The sequence below is a fragment of the Chenopodium album genome, chromosome 1, assembly GCF_948465745.1.
Source record: "Chenopodium album chromosome 1, dcCheAlbu1.1, whole genome shotgun sequence".
NCBI classification, from domain to species: domain Eukaryota; kingdom Viridiplantae; phylum Streptophyta; class Magnoliopsida; order Caryophyllales; family Amaranthaceae; genus Chenopodium; species Chenopodium album.
In genome coordinates this window covers 80,379,044-80,400,077 of record NC_137834.1, presented here as the reverse complement: position 1 = coordinate 80,400,077, position 21,034 = coordinate 80,379,044, and the positions used below count along the sequence as shown (strand labels likewise).

General features: G+C 33.3%; 3 protein-coding genes and 1 pseudogene across 5 annotated transcripts; 3 read left to right on the top strand and 1 right to left on the bottom strand.

Moving 5' to 3' along the window:
• The first annotated feature begins 71 nt into the window (after positions 1–71).
• On the top strand, positions 72–1,474 carry LOC145636394 (uncharacterized). The gene is made up of 2 exons (XM_081687952.1): positions 72–379; positions 571–1,474. The coding sequence occupies exons 1-2, from the start codon at positions 72–74 to the stop codon at positions 1,472–1,474; spliced, it is 1,212 nt and encodes a 403-aa protein (XP_081544078.1).
• A 2,208-nt stretch (positions 1,475–3,682) lies between these two features.
• On the top strand, positions 3,683–5,752 carry LOC145611013 (putative indole-3-pyruvate monooxygenase YUCCA10). Its single transcript, XM_081666277.1, has 4 exons — positions 3,683–4,539; positions 4,644–4,877; positions 5,135–5,257; positions 5,490–5,752. The coding sequence occupies exons 1-4, from the start codon at positions 3,928–3,930 to the stop codon at positions 5,664–5,666; spliced, it is 1,146 nt and encodes a 381-aa protein (XP_081522403.1). The 5' UTR covers positions 3,683–3,927; the 3' UTR covers positions 5,667–5,752.
• Positions 5,753–8,451: 2,699 nt separating this feature from the next.
• LOC145610861 (uncharacterized) lies at positions 8,452–12,374 on the top strand. 2 transcript variants are annotated; one of them, XM_081666207.1, is made up of 3 exons: positions 8,452–8,939; positions 10,986–11,240; positions 11,394–12,374. In XM_081666207.1, the coding sequence occupies exons 2-3, from the start codon at positions 11,068–11,070 to the stop codon at positions 12,277–12,279; spliced, it is 1,059 nt and encodes a 352-aa protein (XP_081522333.1). In that variant the 5' UTR covers positions 8,452–8,939; positions 10,986–11,067; the 3' UTR covers positions 12,280–12,374. The 2 variants fall into 2 exon arrangements, with proteins under 2 accessions (XP_081522333.1, XP_081522282.1); XM_081666156.1 differs by lacking the exon at positions 8,452–8,939 and having other exon boundaries at positions 10,890–11,240.
• Positions 12,375–13,092: 718 nt separating this feature from the next.
• Positions 13,093–14,795, bottom strand: LOC145610781 (uncharacterized; annotated as a pseudogene). The gene is made up of 2 exons (XR_014106308.1): positions 13,558–14,795; positions 13,093–13,146 (listed from the first exon to the last, which is right to left on the bottom strand). The product of XR_014106308.1 is annotated as an uncharacterized LOC145610781 (transcript).
• Between the last annotated feature and the right edge of the window lie 6,239 nt (positions 14,796–21,034).

The following is a 21,034-nucleotide window of genomic DNA, read 5'->3' as shown; positions in this document are numbered from 1 at the left end:
CATCTATTTACTTTATTTTTGTACAAATATGTATTCAACAGAACATCAGGTCCAACTTTGTTGAAGACAAAATGTATGTAACAAGGCTTCTGTCTCTGTATAGGAAGTCCCCTGAGGCTCTTGCTCAGCCACCTCCTGAAGGTCCAAATTCCGGCTACCTCGTATTGCAAGATGAAGATTCCACATCAACTACATGTTTCGGGTTGTGCAACAACTCGTTTACAACAAATCTCCCTTTTCCACAGAATAAGTCCCTCATTATTCAGCACAAAAGTGACAAAAATACCACTAACTACCCTTTGTTCTTGATACCTGTTATTAATCAACCCTTATCATCTCATCAATATTATGCCATCAAGAATGAAGGCAATCATAAAGGGTATGTATGGATTATTAAAAAAAAAAAAACCTATGTTATTAGCTACTAGATTGTTCAATCTGTCATTATTGCGAGTTTTGAGTTTCCTCTTGTTTCGCAACAAGAAAAAATATGCCAATACTGAACATACAGAACTGTTTATTGTTTCTTTTTGTTGGATTAAATTGTGTGATAAATGGTTTCATTGTCAGGGAGGCTTATACAAGTTCGACGGAGGACAACAGGCAGACAAGTTGTTTCTGCATCAGCAACATCAGAGATAAAAAAACAAAAGAATTGAATCCTATTGACAAAAAACAACAGTTTGAGTTTTCATCCACTACAAAGTGTGGAAATTCTATGTTTCGCGTCAAATCTGTAGCATCTGATTGTCATCCTCCAACGTTCATGAGAAATGGAGGGTGGAGACTATGGAATTCAGAACAAAAAAATTTCACACTTGGTGTAGCTGATGGGCTAAACTATGCTCTACGTGCTCGTCTTCCTGACTTTAACTTCTTACCATCAGAAGAATGTTCCAAAGTACTATTGGTAGGTGAATGGTATATTCCTTTCATGTTTGTCAAAGAAAGGACACCAAAAGAACAGGTAAAAAGGTCTATGTTCTATGAGGTAAAACTCGAGCAAATATGGAAGAGGATTTATTACCACAAAAACAAAGGTACTGAAGGAAACATTGTGTCTTTTAATGTTACTATTCCTACTCAAAGAGTTAAGGTTAATGGAAAGGAAGCCCTGGAAATTAGTAATGAGACTAATGACAGGGCTAGTGCAGGGGTGCAGTGGTTTCGAGTAATAGACAACTACAACGGTGATGGTAGTAGAATTGGGTTAAGTTCATTGATTGTAGAGCGAATGATGTGGGAACAAGAAAGAGTTGGATGGTCTAATAACACGGAAAAGCAAGCAAATATAGCTCGAGTAGAGGAATATAGAACATATGATGGTACATATAAGATGTTTGCTTGTTATATGCTAGTTGAGAGATTTGTGTTCAAAAGAATGGATGGAAGCATTGCTTTAAGTTTTGATTTTAATCACACACATCAATTGAGGATTAAATGGGTTGATGTTTGGACCATTTTTGACAAGTAAATGATGTGTTGTGAGTTTGAATTAGTCCATAGCTTACAATTGCACATACAATTTGTAAAACTGAGAATAAATTGAGGAATTTGTATAAGCTTATTTAATGATAATAATTCTTATCCTTCAATATTCTTAAGAGCAAAATCTTATGAAAAAAAAATAATTAGCAGTTTCAAGAGAAAAATCTTATGATGTTAGTATAATTCTTATCCTTCAAAAATTTTAAGAGCAAAATCTTATGATAAGTAATTATGGTATAATGGCAGTTTAGAGCAAAATCTTATGATGTTCAAAAATCTACAACTAAAGGTTGTGTAATGGGCTGGGGAAGCCAGAAGTCCAGAATCCACCGAGTGATTGGGCTTTGGTCAACCTTTGCCTCATCATTTTGTATAATTTGTTACAACTTACAAGGCTATAAGGCCTCTTTTGATTAGCTCAACCCAATTCCATCAGAATCCTGGCTCCCTCACACACCCCGATACCACACGGTCCACACCTTATGAACCGACTTAGCTCACAGAGCTATCAAATCGAGATTGCAGGTTGTTAGGTTTGGGTCTAATAGAGTTATGTCAACACGTCATGCTAAATCATTATGTCTATGCAGCAACGCAGACCAAAATCCAATTTAATCACTTCAAATCTAGAAGAGTAATTTTCAAGTCATTTCAGCTATTGAAACCTTCAAATTACAAACTAGTCGAGCATGGCCGTGTCAATTAGCTACCACTTACAGTTGGTTATGGGTCAAAGAGTGTTTGAGTCGGACATGAGTCACATGAATATGGCTCGACATGACACATCCAATATAAGGTAGGTATGTTAGTGGGCCATGAAGTATCCATACATATCATTTTTCAATTTTTGGCAAGATTTTGACATAAGCTCGAGCATTGCGGTCTGAGCACCACATCAACATGCTTGCTGACCAAAAATTTTAAAAATTATTAAGGGTTCATTAGCATAGCACAATGTGTGGTCCAAGTCATGCACAAGCCCCAATTTTGAAGGATCAACACAATGTTTTTTTTGGCTCTTATAAGTTTGATCGTGCACACAACTTGGATAAGTTCATCCACAAGCCTCAATGTTAGGCAGGTTTATTTGGATAAGTTCATGTACAAATATGGAACTATCCAATACCTACTATGCACTTTATAACCATTACTTATTAAGTATTTAAGTTCATGTACATAAGATATAAATTTCATCTTTAATAGCCATTGTAATCACAATTACATAAGTAATTTAAACTTGGCTAATCCATTGATGTTTGGCTATAGGAAGTCCAGTGCACATATATACATGACCTTTGATATGGATAATTAGGTATTATACTCACAATTAAGGTTATGTACATAAGATATTTAATTTCAGCCAATCCATTGATGATTTGGCTATAGAAAATCCAATGACCTTTGATATAGATAATTAGGTATTATACTCACAATTAAGTTTATGTACATAAGATATTTAATTTTAGCTAATCCATTGATGATTTGGCTATAGAAAATCCAATACACATACATGACCATTAATTTGATAAATAAGTAGGCATCTTATAATCATAAGTTCCTCTTACAATATATCTTTTGGATAGGTGAATTTTTTTTGTAGGATACATAGATGATTGCTTGGTGAATTTAGTACCTTTTTACCTATGCACCTTTTTTTTTTTAATTCATTTTAATTAACATAAAAATAATATTAATTAAATGCTAATTTTATACATTCTATTTCATTTCAATTATGTCCTAGAATTACAATACAACTAAAAGAATTAGAGAACTATTAATGCTAATTTTGTATAAGTTATTTAGACTTAATAAAACTGTCAAGAAAAAATGGAATCAATTAAGATACCGTTTTACTATATTGAATTCACATCAAATTTAGAAAATGTTGTCAGTTTATTTAGTTTTTTTTACACCTCCTAGCAAATTATATGCTGTACATCTTATAATGCCAATTTGTCAAATATTAGTAAGAACGCATGCCAATGCGTGCCCTCCAAAAAGTTACCCAAATCATCACAAAAATAATTAATCTACCAAGTTTACAAATACTAATTGTCATATTATTATTTACATTAAATATAGGAATGCTTATTTTGTTTTATTACTTTTTAACATGTCTTAGTAAGTTATATTCTGTAAATTATAAAATATCAAAATTACTTGAAAAATCTAGTATGATAAACACCACATGACAATGCGCTCTCTCCAAAAAGTACAAAAATCATCATATAAATGTAATATTCATTGTCATATTACAACACAACCCTCTATATAGACACTAAACACTCTGGAGGGGTAATTCGAAACACACTATTTAGTCTCAAATTATTCCATCCCTCAAATTAAAAAAAAAAAACACACTCACCCCCAAAGTCCAATTGCTCCCTTCGAATATATACCTTCTTTTGCAGATCAAAACAATTAAAAAAAAACAAACATATGGAAGAAACCTTTGTCCTAATAGTGGGAGCAGGTCCTGCAGGACTAGGCATTGCTGCATGCTTAACCAAAAAATCTATTCCTTACATTGTTCTTGAAAAGGAAGATTGTTGTGCTTCTCTTTGGAAGAAACGCGCTTATGACCGATGCCATCTTCATCTAGCAAAAGAATTTTGCTCGTTACCCCATAAGCCCCATGCACCACAAGCTAAGAAATATATGAGTAAGAATGATTTCATAGAATACATTGATGATTATGTTTTCGAATTTGATATTAGGCCACGATACTTTCACTATGTTGAATCTGCATCATTTGATGAAGCGAAGGGAAAATGGCTAGTTGAAGCTAAGGACACTTTTGTGAAAACATCTAAATTGTTCGTCGCGAGTTTTTTGGTAGTCGCAACAGGTGAAAATGGCAAGGCTTACATCCCTAATATCCCCGGTTTGAAGGATTTTAAAGGAGATGTATTGCACTCTAGTGAATATAAGTCTGGTCGTGAATTTCAAGACAAAGATGTGTTGATCGTTGGTTGTGGTAATTCTGGGATGGAAATTAGTTATGATTTGTGTAATTCAGGAGCCAACACTTCAATTATTATTAGAAACCCGGTAATTTTTTTTTTGAATCACATTTTTTATCTTGTAAACATAGGAAACATAAATAAACCATACTCATGTATTATTCTTTTATTGTTGTTGGTTCATATATATAGGTTCATGTGGTTGCAAGAGAAATGATCTTTGTAGGGATGCACTTGCTAAAGTACTTTAGTTTATCAACAGTGGACGCTCTAGTCACTCTTGCTAGCTACTTGAAATACGGGAATTTATCAAAGTATGGAATCTATCGACCAAATGAAGGCCCTTTTTTGCTTAAGGCAACAAAGGGAAGAAGCCCGGTTATTGATGTGGGAACTATTGCCAAAATTCAATCTGGAGAAATTAAGGTAAATTTCTTTTAATTATTTATTTGTCAATAAATTTTTGTGGTTCAAATTTTATTTCATCCCTTGGATAATTTGTTGTTTCATTGTATGGGGACAAAATGGACAATCTTGAATAATGTTATATTGTTATTATAATAAATTACTAAGTACCATGAATATCTTCATATATATAAAAAGTACCATCAAATTTATCATATGTTGTATTTTATTTGCAAATTTCTTAACTGTCTTTTTCAATATATTTGTGAAACTTATAGGTTTTACCGGGGATTGAGAGCATTAATAAGAGCAAAGTCATATTTGAAGATAAAGTTGAATTAAACTTTGATGCAATAATATTTGCAACAGGATTCAAAAGCACGGCTTGTGAATGGCTTACGGTATGCACACTTTTACCTCAAGTTTATGTAACTTAAGTAATAATCCAATCTTAGTATTACACACATGTATGCACACATAGATAGAGATTATCATATTATTTATGCATTATTTTTCTCTTGGGTTTACCTTATCAATAAGTATAATATATTAATTTAACATACACTTAATAATGAGTTTTTTTTTTTTTTTTTTTTTTTAATTTTTTTATTATCTTTTTATTTTTATTTATAGGATTATGATTTTATACTAAAGAACGATGGTTTTCCAAAGAATCGTTTCCCAAATCACTGGAAAGGAAAGAATAAATTATATTGTGCTGGATTATCAAGGATGGGACTACAAGGTGTTTCAAAGGATGCCATAGCGATTGCCAACGATATTGAGATGGTTTTAAGAACTGTGCTTTAATCAGTGAAGATATTTAACTTTTATATGTATCTTAGTGGTTAGTGCTGAGTTTTCTAGAATAATTTATTTTCCTACTTTACTTTTTAAGCTGTTACGCACTTACGCCCCATAGGCGGGTGCAAATTAAATTTAAAATACATGTTTCTATCAAATAAATTTCTAAATTAATAGATTTTTCTATTACATATTCATCATCTAACTTATGCTTTTAGCATTATTATTATCGTTAAAAGGAAGGATCTTAATCAATCAATCAATAATCAATAACTATATAGTAAAATACACACCAGCAATGACTCGTGTCAATTTTTGGTGTGTCCTTAATATATTTTTTTAATAATTAATTACTTTTATTTTGAAGGAATTTATTTTTTAAAAAAAGTTTGTTTTTGTTAACTATATAAATGAGCAATAATATTTACTAATTTTTATGCAAATACAAAATTAATTATGGAATAATAAGGAAATATATAATCTTTTTCAAGAAGATGTGATTTTGGTGAAATATTTTTTAAAAATTTGATCTTGATCAAATATTCCATGTTACTTCAATTTTGTTCAAGATTAACAATTTTTATAATTTATGCTATAATTAAATTAATTTGTCAAAAGAAGATATGGGGTAATTAAAATAACCGCGTATGACATGGGCCTAACCTAGTTTACACTAAAGTATAAGCCACCTTCTTAATAATGTTTTAAAGATAAAAGTTGATGTAGGGATATGTTTTTCAATTTACTCAAGTTGATATTTGCTTATTTAAGAATTAATTTTTAGATCAAATTATATTATATACTACCTCTGTTATATATTAGTTGCAACTTTGGAGTATTTTATATCTAAGAAATAATATTCCAAAGTTGCAACTAATCTTAACGAAGGTAGTATATTACGTCGAAATAAGTTGAGATTGTTTTTTTTTATTTTATTTTATTTTATTTTATTTTATATATATATATATATATATATATATATATATATATATATATATATATATATATATATATAGGGCTTGTTTATCGTTTAAGATCTTTAATTTTGATGTTACTAAAATTATATATATATAATCCATATTTGGAAAGTGCATATTATAGTGAATCTACTTATTTAACATTATATCGGATTAGAGCAAGTGAAATGAAGCACGAATACAATCTAGTCCATTTTATACAATAAGTATTTATTGTCCCGGACGATGCCCCATCATTATAATTTATAATTTATAATTTTGATGTTTAATGCTATATATAGTTCTAAGGGAGGTAGTATTAATGAAATATATTCATTAATTATATTAACTTACATGCGATTTTATCCTGCATTCCTAAACTAATATATCAAGGAAAGATATTTAGTAGTTATTTCTAGTCCTAATTAAGGGCTACATATAGCATTACCCAAAATTTATTAATACTATACTTTGGCCCTGATTGTCATTGAGAGCCTAATTCATTAGTTGTTTGTATGAATTAATTGATTATAATAATTTTTTTTTAAATCTTGCATTAATAATGTATAGGATAAATCAAATATTTATAATTTTAATGTTAATACTACTAAATATCAACAAAAAAAAATACAATTATACAAAGTAGATTATATATTATTGTGAAAATTCTAATGAGCTACATTTTAAAAGAATTTAAATAGTGTGGTTATACATATGAAGAGTTTTTTTTCAAGGAAAGTAAAATATTATTCCCTCTTTTTTTTTTGCACCATGGGCAAACTTTATATGAGAGCTGTATAAGTCATATGGTGCAAAAAAAAAAAAAAAAAAAAAAAAAAAAAAAAAAAAAAAGGTATTGAGGGAAGAATGATGACACTTAGGGCCTGTTCCGATTGACTGAACTGAACTGAACTGAACTGAACTGAATTGAGCTGAACTGAACTGAACTTATTAATTAGTGATTTTTAACTACGGATTAGTGATCTTTGATTATTTATTACTATACATATGTGTATATACAAATGTACATATTAAAATATTTACGAAAAATATACTATATAATTATAATTATAAAATGTATGGAAAATATATTATAAAATGTATGGAAAATATATTAAAAACTTGAAACCTCTAAACATTTTAAACACATATACTATTTATTATTATTATTATTATTATTTATTGATGATTATTATTATTATTTATTGATTATTATTATTAGTATTATTATTTCAATTATTATTATTATTATTATTATTATTATTATTATTATTATTATTATTATTATTATTATTATTATTATTATTGTTGTTGTTGTTGTTTTTGTTGATGTTGTCGTTGTAATAAGAGCTTAAAAGAATGAAATTTGGCTTTATATCATTAGCAATATCATTAGACATAACTTAAGAGCAGAGCTGAACTGAACTGAACTGAACTGAACTGAATTTCAACGGAACAGAATAGGCCCTTAGGGTGACACAAAACACTCATGTGGCACCTAAAACATATCAAGGGAAAAAGAATGACACATGGTTGTATCATACTAGAATGTTGTCTTTTTGAGTTTTAATAACGTTGTAGATGTTGTGCTATCAACCTCCATAAACAACAAATTAAAGGGATAAAATTGCATTATAAAGTACGTCGTATCCATAGTCATTGTTCATCCATCTGAGAGCATCAACAATGAACAGGATATCTCTCCTTTTAGCCTTCCTTCATTTTATTGCTTAAAGGATCCTTTGATCTTTATTAATATTGAGCATACTAAAAGGGTCATTTTAGCAAAAGGAAATGTTATAATCCTCTTGGCGAAGAGGAAAGAACTCCTCAACATGCGTACAATCTAACCCACATTTTGGTATCATAATTACCTTATAAGAACTACTCTCACTTTAACCTCCATTCTTATCCTCTACCGCCTCCACCGTCCTACCTTTTCTCAACCCCTGCTCGCCGGTGACTAGCGCTCTTTGCCTAGTCGTCATTGGCTAGCCCAGTTCTCCTATCCGTTTCCTTTCTATTTTTTTTTCTTTTCATTTTTTCGTTTTTTGCTCTGTTGGTGAAGAATTCAGAGGTCCTCTTCGGTGGTTCCGTTTTATTAGGTTCATCGTCAAGTGTTTTGCGGCTAGCTTCAACGAATTAATTAAGAACCAAAGGCTAGTCTTAACGCCGCCGTCGAAAGGAATTTCGTTAATTAATTCCCGACGGTAAAGGTGAAGTTAAGGTTAGGGTTTCCTCGCGTATCCAAGGTTAGGTTAATTGAGGGGTTCTTTGTGTTGTCGTTGACGATTGTTCTTGGTATTGGGTTGAGTTTCTGCCGGTGAGGTTTTATTAATTTTTCGTTGCTTTTTCCTCTATTTTCATGTAAGTTTGAGCTTGTTTTGTTTTAGCTGTTGTTTTTGGTTTTGCTTTAGTTTATTTATGAGCTTGTTTCCTTTTAGTTGTTTTTGGTGTTGCTTTGTATTTATGTTGCTGTTTAAGTTTCTTGTTTTGTTGGTTGGGTTTTGGTTTTTAAATGATCCTCTTTCTCAGCTTGGCCCTGAGTTAGAGTTTCTTAGAATTGTTCTAGCATTGCAAGTTAATGAAGTGTTGTCGTGGTCTTTTGAGCCTTGGTGGTTGGCTTTAAGGTTTGTAAGATTAAGTTTTCTCTTATTAGTTGGATTGGTGGTCTTACAAATAGCCTTGTCGAGGTGTGTATGTGTGCCCTTAGTAGTTAAAACAATTCTCCGGGAGGTAAAGTTATTTGCGCGAGTGGATGATTTTCCCAGGAGGAGTGTGGTTTTGAGGGAAGAGTTTGGTTTGCGGGTCTTGTTGCTAGGTTATGGGATGATAGGGAATTCAGGCAATTGCTATCATCCCTTTGTTAGTTTGGGTGATGACAAGGTCAATCATCGCTGTTAATCAATATCTTGAAGAAGGCTACCCATCTTTGATGTTTGGGTTAAGCAAATAAAGTCCTCCATTTTCTTACATTCTCTGTTGGTAGAGTTGCAAGAAGAGAACCTGCATTTGGATGCACTGTTTCTCATAGAGTTGTTAGGATATATGACTCTATAGGTTTGGTTCCGATCCCATACTCTAAGGATGCATATTTGCTTTTTAATCCCTAGGAGTGGATTGGTGTCACAGGTCTATTCTTTAGCAACAAGGTGCATATTTCGGGTCCTTCCATTTCCCAATAATTTCCATCACGATTTCCCTTCGCTGTCAATGCCAAGTCGGGTTCTCTTTAATGTTTATGATCTGCGCTCTTGGTCCATCTCGACTGCTTCAGTCAATTCGGCCTCTCTTGGTCCATAGTTTGGATGTGGGTTGGTTCTCTTGGTTGTTCGGGCTTCGCAGCTATTCGTGTGCCACAAGACCTTTTCAGTATTTTGTTCTCTTCGTTCTTCTTGTAATAGTTCTTAGAGAGTGTAGGTTGTTTTGTGTTCTTGTATTAGTTTATGTTTAGGTTGTAATTCTGTTTTTCTTTAATAGTTTTTTTGTCACCAAAAAAAAAAAAAAAAAAAAAAAAAAAAACACATTTTGGTGTTTAAGAAAATACTAGAGTATATTAATATATAAGAGAGAAAATATATGTAGGTATATGTAAACGAGAGAGAAAGATTAGGATAGGATTCTCATTAATGATGGAGAAAGAGGATGAAGAAAAGAATTGAGATAATGGGTAGTGATGTGGAGGAAGAAAATGTGATGTATCAAACGGAGGAAAGGGGAGAAAATGAAAGAGGATATATATATCCTCCATTCCTTTCCATTGTTCATGCTCTTCCAAGTGATTTTTCCTTTTTCTTCAATAGGAAATTAGCACAATAAAATCAAAAATAATATTCCACTAAGATATTCCATGTGCTATATTTTTTCAAGAAAGGTTGGCTTAGAAAATCACTTAAATATCTTAGTAATTAAGTTTCAATGCATGTTTTTCATATAAAGAAATATAGTACTACGAGTAGTGATCAATAAGCCATGAGCCATGACTATATCAAGATACTTGGTAAAATAGAATTGTCAACTTGTCATCATCATATCCTTATTTTCCTATCTAACAACTCTTATTTCTTTAAGTATTTAGCTTCGATCAAACCTTAGCATTTACTAATATATAATTAAGCTACTTCTAATCTAAAACAGAACAAGTCAATTAAGCAATCTATGAACAAGTCACTGACCATCCAAGAAAAAAATGAGGCAGAAAATTAAAAAACTTGAAACAGCAACTATATAACATGGTAAGCTGGTACCTGATATATACAGACAAGAAGATAGTACACAATTTATACATCAGTTGAAAAGAATAGTTGATAACACCGTGAATCTGTTACAAAACAACCATGTATGTAACTAGACCTATTTCTTTTTACAGTAAATCCCCTGATTCGCTCTCAGTTCCACCCCCTGAAGGTCCGAATTCGGGTTACCTTGTTATCCAAGACGATGGTTCATTGATGCCTTCCTGTTTTGGTCAGTCTAAGAGCCTCGGCATCAACGACTTGCCTCTTCCATCTAACAAGATACTTTTTACTGATGATGGGGATCAAATCCTTGCTGTTCCTGTTATCAATCAGCCACTTTCTTCAAATCGATACTACGTTATCAAGGCACATAAGAAGCACAAAGGGTAAGTATTAGATATGAATACATATAAAATATGAACATATATGAGCATATATACTGTCATATTTGCAATGGTACTTCATAAGTTCATAATACTTTAGATGCTTATTTCTTACAAAGCTTGTTTTGCTTTTTTGGTTTGATTGTTTGGAAATAGAGAAGCGTATGCTTGTTCAAGGGAAGAAGGTAAAGGCATAAGTTGCGGAGGGAGTTATATTCAAGATGTGACACCTAAACCCTTGGATCCTATAGATATATATCAGCAGTTTGAGTTTGAGTACTCGATGAAAGTTACCTGCAACACTGAAAGCAGAGGATTTATAGTTAAATCCATTGCTCCTGATGGTCATGCTCCGAGATTTTTAAGAAACAAATCACCTACACTCATTCAAAGATCAACTACAAACTCCAAGGATTTCATATATGAAGAAGCCAATGGCCTTAATAGTTCACTGCGCGAACAACTTCCTGACTTCAACTTCCCCTTGTCTCGTGGAGCTTCAGAACCTGTTTGTGTTGGTAAATGGTACTGTCCTTTCATGTTTATTCATGAGGGAAAGTTGAAAGATCAAATAAAGGATTCAGTGTACTATGAGATGACACTTGAACAACGGTGGGAGAGGATTTTCATAACTGACAGTAGTTATAACCAAGGCAATAATAATAAGGTGATGATGGATGTTGTTGTTCGAACACAAGAGTTTGCAGTAGGGGGAAAGGATGCTGTTATAGATGAGAGAACTTCAGACAATAAGGCGGTTTGGTTTCAGACCATTGGTAACGTGGGAGAACAACAAAGTGTTGGGTTGAATAAGTTGATTTTTGAAAGAATGTTATGGGAGCAAGAAAGAGTTGGATGGGTTAATGGGAAGGAAAAGCAAGTGAGGATGATTAGAGATGAGGAGTATGGAGGAATCGGATGGTGGGCAAGATTTGGGTGTTATGTTCTTGTCGAAAGATTTGTTCTAAAAAGAATTGATGGAACTGTGATTTTAACTTGTGATTTCAAGCACACTCATCAAATTAAGACCAACTGGGAGTAGTAACTATTATGCTTAGTTTGTTTAAGCATCATAATATATACTATGTTCATGCAAAATATAAGTTTTAATCTCAATTGTATATTTCCTGCTCATGCAGATTATGCTCATATATACATACATAAAACTACTATTTTCTTTATCATCAAATGTGAGTTGTGCTCGAGCTTGGGCAGCTCCGCTCAGCTAGAACAAATTCAAGTTTGAGTTTAACAGCTCGAGTACTCAACTTGAGTGAGTAATGATCTCCTAATGTTAAAGCTAAGAAAATGAACCTTAAAGCAGTAAAGCCATAAAATTACAGTTATATATTGGACTTCTCAGTTTCTCACCAACATTTTAAGACTTAATCTTACAATTACTCATATATCATAAAAACTCAGCTTATGTTGCTTTATGTATTACAAAGGAACTTGTTCAAAAGCTTCTCAAGCCGAACACAAGTAGCTCACTAACAGGGTAGGCTGACTATCATAGGTTGATTTTGGATTTGTAACTTCTTGAATCAACTAACATTTGCTAGCAAAATGAAGTCTATTCTAACCCATATAAGACTAAAAACAGGGGAACAAAATTATAATCTCTGAATCTACCCTACAGGATAATAATAAGATAAATCAAATACGGAGTTTCATTTATATAACAAACTCAAAAGTGTCATATCAGAAGTAAAGTCTACAAATTTCCATATATTCATGTTAGACATCCAATAGAATCAGGAAAGTGTTCAGACTATACCTTATTATGTTCTGTTTGCTCATTCATCTTCACTACAAGGGGCAATCCCTTCATTCTTCACAGAGTCTTTGTCGCCGTCTGAATTCTGAGCTGGTTCCTCATCACCATGAATCTGAGTACTGAAGCCAGAGGCTGCAAGAGTGCAAGTTAGGTTGATTACCATGAATACCATCTGAAGTTTCAATTTTGCTCAAGTCGTCTTCATTTAATTACACATTGTCAACACATCTCCTGGAACAGGATGGTGTACAAGATTTGGATGTTATGTTCTTGTGTACTAAAAACAATTGATCAAAGTGTGATATACCTTGTTAATTTAAGCACACTAATAAAAAAAACTATTGTAACCATATCTGATTAATAACAGGAGAACAAAATTTTAATCTCTGAGTACCTCATGACTAAAGAAGAAAAATCAAATACTTCAATTATATAACAAACTCAAAACTATCATATTAGTCTACAATTTTTTTTATATTCATGTTAGACATGAGACATCTAATAAAATCACGAAACTCTTTAAACAGTCATACTATATAGCACCTCATGTTCTGTGTGCTTATTCGTCTTCACTATCATAGTGACAAAGAGATTGAAGTCCACTGGCAGTATCTTCCTTCTTCACAGCATCACTGTCGCCGCCTGATTTCTGAACTCGTTTCCTCGTCACCATGAATCTGACTGCCGGAGCCTTAGACTGCAAGACAGGTTGCTTAACATCTGAAGTCACAAATTTACTCGAATCGACTTCAGAAACTTTCTGTTTCTTCACACAGACATTATCAGCAATCTCATCACTGTCATCACCATCATCATCATCATCAATCCGAAGCACATACACATCCTTCTCAGACCGTGCACGAAACATCGATTTAACAAGCGCCTCATCATCCTCTTCATCCACCATCTTTTCCTCACCCCTCCGCCTCAACTCCTCCAGCAATGTATCCACACTAACTCCCCCACGTCTCGCCTGCACAGACTTCAACTCCTCAACCCTTGCCACCAATTCCATCTCTCGTTTCGACTCCAACATTCTATTCTCCAACCCCTTCATTACATCCCCCGTGTCTTTCGACTCTACATCCTCTCGAATTCGACAATGCTCAAAAAGCCGCGTTGCACCAGTCTCAATTACATAATCAGAGTTCTGAGGATCAGTCCTCTTAACAATTTCGGCCGAGCAATTCGTACAATTGAAATAGAATCTGAAACATTTAATCCCTAAATATGTTTTTTCTATATCTTCCTTCCTGGCATTGAATTTAGTGCCTGCATACATGTAATTCCCACAAAAATTACAGCGAATACTCATTGGTAACATTGTTCGAACTTTCATTTGTTGGTTTTTCGGTTTTCTTCGTCTTGGAATTTTACTGGGATCGAAATTTGGCGGGTAATACTTGTTTAACACTTTCCTTTCTCCCATATTTGATTATCAAATCAGGCTGATTACAATCAATAGTTGAATAATCGAGTTTAGAAGAACCCTAAATTGAGTGTAATGAGGATGAAGTTTGACGATAAACCCTAGATTGTGATTTTTGTGAAATTGAAATTTGATGGTTATAAAAAGAAACCTGACGTCTTACCTCAGAAGCTGCTTAAATAGTTAACTGGAAGATAGAAATATCAAAGGAAAACGTGTTGGGCACGAAACTCAGAGAGATACGTAGTAGATAAAGATTTTCTTTTTTGTTTCCAAAAAAAAAAAAAAAAGGACAAATCAAAGTTATTGCCGTATTGGTACGAACTACGATATTGTTGGGTTTCTTAGAAAATTAAAAAAAAAAAAAAAAAAAAAAAAAAAAAAGGGTTTTCCTACCTAGTGTCATGACTCATGAGCACACCTAGTGTCAACTTGAAATTGACCCTAACTCGAAAATTGACCAATCGAAGTAGGGTTTACTTGAAGCTGACCGGACCCAAAATCATGATATAACTATATAAGTGACACAAAAATTGAATTGATGTCCAAAGTGACACAACTCGATATTAATCGAATTAATTATAATGGCCTGAAGTGACTCGATACCCGAAATAACCCAAATTATAATTACTTTATACTCGAAATGACTAAATAAAATATAATTGATACCCAAATTGACCTAACTAATTACTATTATTATTATTTAGATATGCAAGTTTGTTTTTTTTTTTTTTTTTTTTTTTTTTTTTTTTGTGAAAAAGAGGGGCAAGCCCCAAGATATGCAAGTTTGTTTATTTCCTTGATTTTTGTTTTTGCAAGAATGTTTCTTGATTAAGGACTTGTTCTCTTCACTTGAAACAAGTATATCTATGTCTAAGTTTTGTAAGGTCTGATATGAATTTTTATTATCTAGTCTAGTCTGATTTGATTTAACAATTTGACTAAACTTTGACTGCATTTTAATACTAATCTAAAAAGAAAAACATCATCAAAATGGATCTTGTTAAATTCGTCTCGTTATAGACTTTTCAAATATATAATATTTATAATTTTTTAATACACAATTAACAATATTTAACGATAAGTAAATGATAATCAAAAGTTTTAATCTAAATCTTTCTTATCTGGTCTGATTTAATATGAATTTATTAAGGAATAAGTAATAAATCTGAAATAAATCGAAGAGAACAAGTCCTTAAAGTAAGAAAACACATTATCTTAATAATAATAATAATAATAATAATAAATGTATTGATTTTGAGCTATACCCAATTACCCAAAGTATCGACCTAAAGTGGAATAACCTGAATATGTCCCGACAATTGGACTCGAGATTGACCAAACTTGAACGGACCAACTACAGCGACCCTACTCAAATTTGACTCGACCCAAAGTGTTGACCCTGACCCGACCCGATTAATTGACTAACTAAAAACCCAAATTGACCCGACTTGACCTGAACTTGACCCAAAATAACTCGACCTATACCTGATCCTAATGACATATTTGCCAAGTCTTAATGAGCTATTGAATTTTTCAAGTGTCCATTGTTTTTTCTTATTACTACAGTAGTATTAACATAATTTTTGCATCCCCCTGGTGAAAAAACTTCTCTGGCCTCCAAAATTGCTAGTGTTTCCTTTCTCCGAGTACTTTCTATTACCCTTGCAGATAAAGTTGATTTAGGGTGAGGCTGGGCCAAGTCTTGAGACATGCCATGGGCCTTAGGGTTGTATAGGTCCAATCCATGGCCTGCGCCACTAACAGGTTGGGCTCAAAATTGAAAAGTAAATTCCAAGTACAACCCGAAACCTTATGCCTCGAGGGTTGGGTTGGGTCGATGCTAGCTAGTATAGTCTAAGGGTCGAAGAGTTGGCCCACAAGCTTCCTTTAGAGAGAAAAAATTGGAATTAATAATCTCAACTTTGGATCATTTAATCTAATCATATAATAATAACAACTAATATATAAAGCTAAACTTTTAGTCAGGTCACGAGGCAGCGACACTTGGCGTTCTAACTTTTCGCCAAGTGTCGCGCCACGTAGGATAGACTTTACCAGATAAAAAAGTTAGTTTAGAATTCTATTTGGATATAATTTTAAGATAAAATTGTTAGTTTAGAATTTTATTTTCGATAAAATATCAATATTTCAAATGTTCAAATTAAAATTAAAATTTGTATCAATGATAAATTTTAAAATTTGATTTGATATATATGTTAAAATTTTATGTTACAATTCAATAAACAATTCGGGCATTGCACGGGGCATTCCAACTTTTCGCCAAGTGTCGCACCACCTTGGATAGATTTAAATAGACTTCATTTGATAAAAAAACCATCAAGTGTCGCGCCACCTTAGATAGATATCATAAGATAAAAAAATTAGGTAAGAATTCAATTTTCAATCAAATTAGGATAGAATTTTAGAATAAGATTATTAGTTTAGAGTTATATTTTCGATAAAATACCAAATAATAAATTTATAATTAGGCCACAAGACAACATCATTTAGCGTTTTAATTTTTCGCCAAATATCGTACCACGTTGGAGAAATATAGATTGACTTTGTAGCAAAAAAAAGTTAATTTAGAATTCTATTTTCAATCAAATTGAATTATAATACTACCTTCGTTAAATGTTAAGTGCAACTTTGGGGTATTATTTGAGAGATATAAAATATTTCAATGTTGCACATAACATTTAACGGAGGTAGTATAATTTTATCTTAAAAGTCCATAAACTACCCGGGCATCGCCAGGGCACAAAACTAGTCTAATATATATAAATAAAGTAGGCATTTTTGGAGAGCATTCGGCGCGCCACATAAGCAAAGGTATTATTTCGACCAATTATAAATTAGATTAGTATTTTATTTTAGAATTAAAAAATTCACTCGCAACATAAGGAAAAATGACGAATAGGATTTAAAAATTTTGCCACATAAGTAAAAACGACAAGTAGTGATTTATTAAGATTCAAATTACTTTAAAACTAAAAATTATCTTTTTTTAAAGATGATCTTTTGATATTAATTAGAAGGAAAAATTGCTCCCATTAATCTGAACTTTGCCTCGTCCGCCGAAAATAATCCCAACTTTCGTTTATTATCTATTGCACTGAACTTTAGGGGGTATTAATTTCTATTGCACCCAAATGACCTACAACCGGTAAATCAAGTAAACATTTCTGATTTTTTTTTTGCACACGTGTCAACATGTAATTGGTTGAAAAAAATAGGAAAAAAAAAATTTAAAAACATAATAAAAAAAAAACCCCAACAGCCACCCTTAGCTTCTCCACCAGCCACCAACACCACCATCACCAGCCTTCCTCTCTCCCTATCCCACGGTGCCGGCCGCACCCACATCCCCTCCCACGATGCCGACGCCGACCCCCTTTCCCGCGTATCGTCCCCTTCCTCGCTCTTCCTGATACTTGCTTGAACCAACAACCACCCTCCCCGAAACCCTATCTCTCCCGCAAAAACCACCTAAAACCCATCCCCCACCCTCGAAAACCCTAATCGGACCTCCCTAGCCATCGTTAGGGGTTCAGTCAGGGTTTTTCAAGGGTGGGGGGATAGATTTTCGGTGGTTTTGCGATGGAAGGAGATTTTCTGGGGGTGGGTGAAGGGAAGGGGTTTTCGTGGGTGGGGGAGGGGTTTTCGGGGGTGGGGGAAGGGAAGGGGTGGGTTTCGAGGGAGGGGGAAAGCTGGGCGGTGGTTTCCGGCAGCAGGGGAGGGGGTTTTCGTGGGTGGAGGAGGGGATTTCGGGGGTGGGGGAAGGGAAGGGGTGGGTTTCGAGGGAGGGGGAAAGATGGGCGGTGGTTTCCGGCAGCAAGGGAGGGGGTGGGGGTGATTTCCCGGAGGGGTGGGGGTTGGGGTGTGGTGGCAGCCGCTGGGTATGGGTGGTTTGTGGGGTTTTTGTTTTTTATTTTTTTTTTGTTTTTTGTTTTTTTAAAAAAAAATTTTAAGCCAATCATACGCTAACACGTGGCTAGGTAACCAGCTACATCAGGTTAGATGACCTGTTGGGTGCAACGAAAATTAATACCCCCCAAAGTTCGGTGCAATAGATAATAAACGAAAGTTGGGATTATTTTCGGCGGACGAGACAAAGTTCAGATTAATGGGAGCAATTTTTCCTAATTAGAATTGAATTAAAAAAACTAAAAATTATACAAGTATTATATATACACACATTATAAACAAAATATGTTCAATTTATAGTAAAAAAACGCAAAGATGCTGAACGGAGAGGTGATGAAGGCATGAAGCCACCGTTGCCATGGTGAATATACATTTTTTTTTCTTAAAAAAACATTTTAAAAGAAAAATAAAATTATTTCAATTTTTATCATATATCTAGCAACCCGGCCATATCATGATTAGATAAAAAAAATTATAAGAGATTTATTTGTTACTCACATAGTCACATATATATAATTAAGATAGGATGATATTAAAGATTTGTATATATCCTCTCAAAAATATAATATTTTTCCTATTATAATAGACACTATATATATATATATATATATATATATATATATATATATATATATATAGGGGAGGGATCCGGTAAGAACCCCTAGATATATAAGAACCCTAGATATATAAGAATCCATCTCAACCGTAGGATCAAGTTGTTTTAGACGGTTAAGATTAAAACACGTGTCCAACTTTTTCAACCCCTTACCCACCTCCCAACCTTTTTTCTCTCCTCTAACTTTCTCTCTCTTCTTCCCGATTTTCTCATTTTCTCTCTCCTAAAACCCCCAAAAATCTGATAGAAGTTGCAATTTGAAGGATTTTCGCTTCAGGTATGTTTTTCTTTTCGATTTTCTTCAAATTTTCATGAAATTAGCATGATGTTCAAGTGAATTTGCAGTTTTAATTGGTGATTTTTGCAATTTTTAGGGTTTGGATTTAAGGTTCTATTTTTGCGATTTTAGGAGTCGATTTTTGCATATTATTTTGTGCGATTTTTGAGTTGGATTTTTCGTATGGAGTTTGATTATTTTGAGTTCGAGTTTAGCAAATTTAGGGTTCGAATCTTTGCGAATTATTTTGTTCGATTTTTGCGAATTATTTTGTGTGATTTTTGCGAATGATTTTCGATCGATTTTTGTTCGATTTTTTGATCGATTTTTGTTCATTATTTCGTTCGATTTTTGTTCGATTTTTCGATCGATTTTTGTTCGATTTTTCGTTCGATTTTTGTTCGATATCCGGTACTAAGGAGACCTTTGGCTGTGTAAAGATCAACACTCTTAGCTTCTTCTGAAGGCCTGCAATATGCAAATTGAATTGGCTGTAAATTCGGTGGCTGCTCTGTTATAGGTTGTTGGTGAGTGTGTGATGGTGGGTGGGACTCAAATTAGTGACAAAAATAGTGGCTATAGAGCTACGGGGTGAAGAAGGGTGCTGTTGTGGAGTGTGTGGCGACGCTGCGGTTATTTTTGGTTAATTGTTGTTGTTTGTTGGGGAATTGTGAGCAATTTGGCTGGTGTGCGTGGTGTTTGCGTGGATAGAGGGGGTTGTTGACGGTTTTGGCGGTGGCTTGAGGGGGCAGCTTGTGGTGATTGGAGGTTGTTGCTCTTGGGGATTTGTGGACAGCGTTGCTGCTGTTATTATTGTTGTTGTGGAGTGCGTGAGGAGCAGGGGAGCAGGGGAGGTGTTGTGATGTTGGTGTGTGTTGTTTGGGGTGGTGTAGGATAGTTAAGGGTGTGGTGAAGGTTTAGGTGGCAGCAACTATGATGGCTTGGAAGGTTTTGAATTGTGAAATTTGACACATGACTTAATAATACATGAAGTTTTAAAATAGGCAGAATAAGTATGTATGAAGCTTAGTTGATTGTATCTATATATGATAATTGTTTTATTTTACTAATATAGGGAGGAAGTTCGCTCAGGCTGAGTAGTAGACAAATCATCCTCCTTTTGTCATCAATTTGGGCGCAATCAATCTCTCCTGAAAATACACCAGAAAACTTTGAGGCAATTGCACATACATACAGCCTGGTTTTACTGTTTTCTTGTGCCAAGGTGATTTGCTAATTCATAGTTTTCTTTAATCAATACACTTTTTCCTTTTACCCATAATTGCAAGTATTAGACCTTCAATAGTGTTTTTTTTTTTTTTTTTTTTTTTTTTGTATTTAGAGAAGAGAAGCTTTTTATAGGAGTATTTATTTCTTCTAGCAATTTGTTTAAATTATACTTAAATCTTATTACATGCTGATTTGAGTGTCAAGCACATCGCTCCTGTTCTCAATGATAATAAAATAATTTCGTGTTTCTAGTTTTTTAAGCTTTTTATTATATTGCTTTTGTTCTGAAGCTGCTGTTTAATCTTTTCTGAGTTGTAGAGCTCTAGCCAAGAGGCACTTGTTCGAAGTTTTCAGCTTTCATTTTCCTTGAGAGGCATTTCTCTTGCAGAAGGAGGTATAATTTTTTTATTATATGCTTCTGAGGATTCAATACCTTTTTTTAATTAGCTGATACAACTTAGGATTTGACGTAGATGTTTAATTAATAATTTTAGTTGTTTTAGAATTTACTGGATAATATATGCTTTCAATCTGAAAT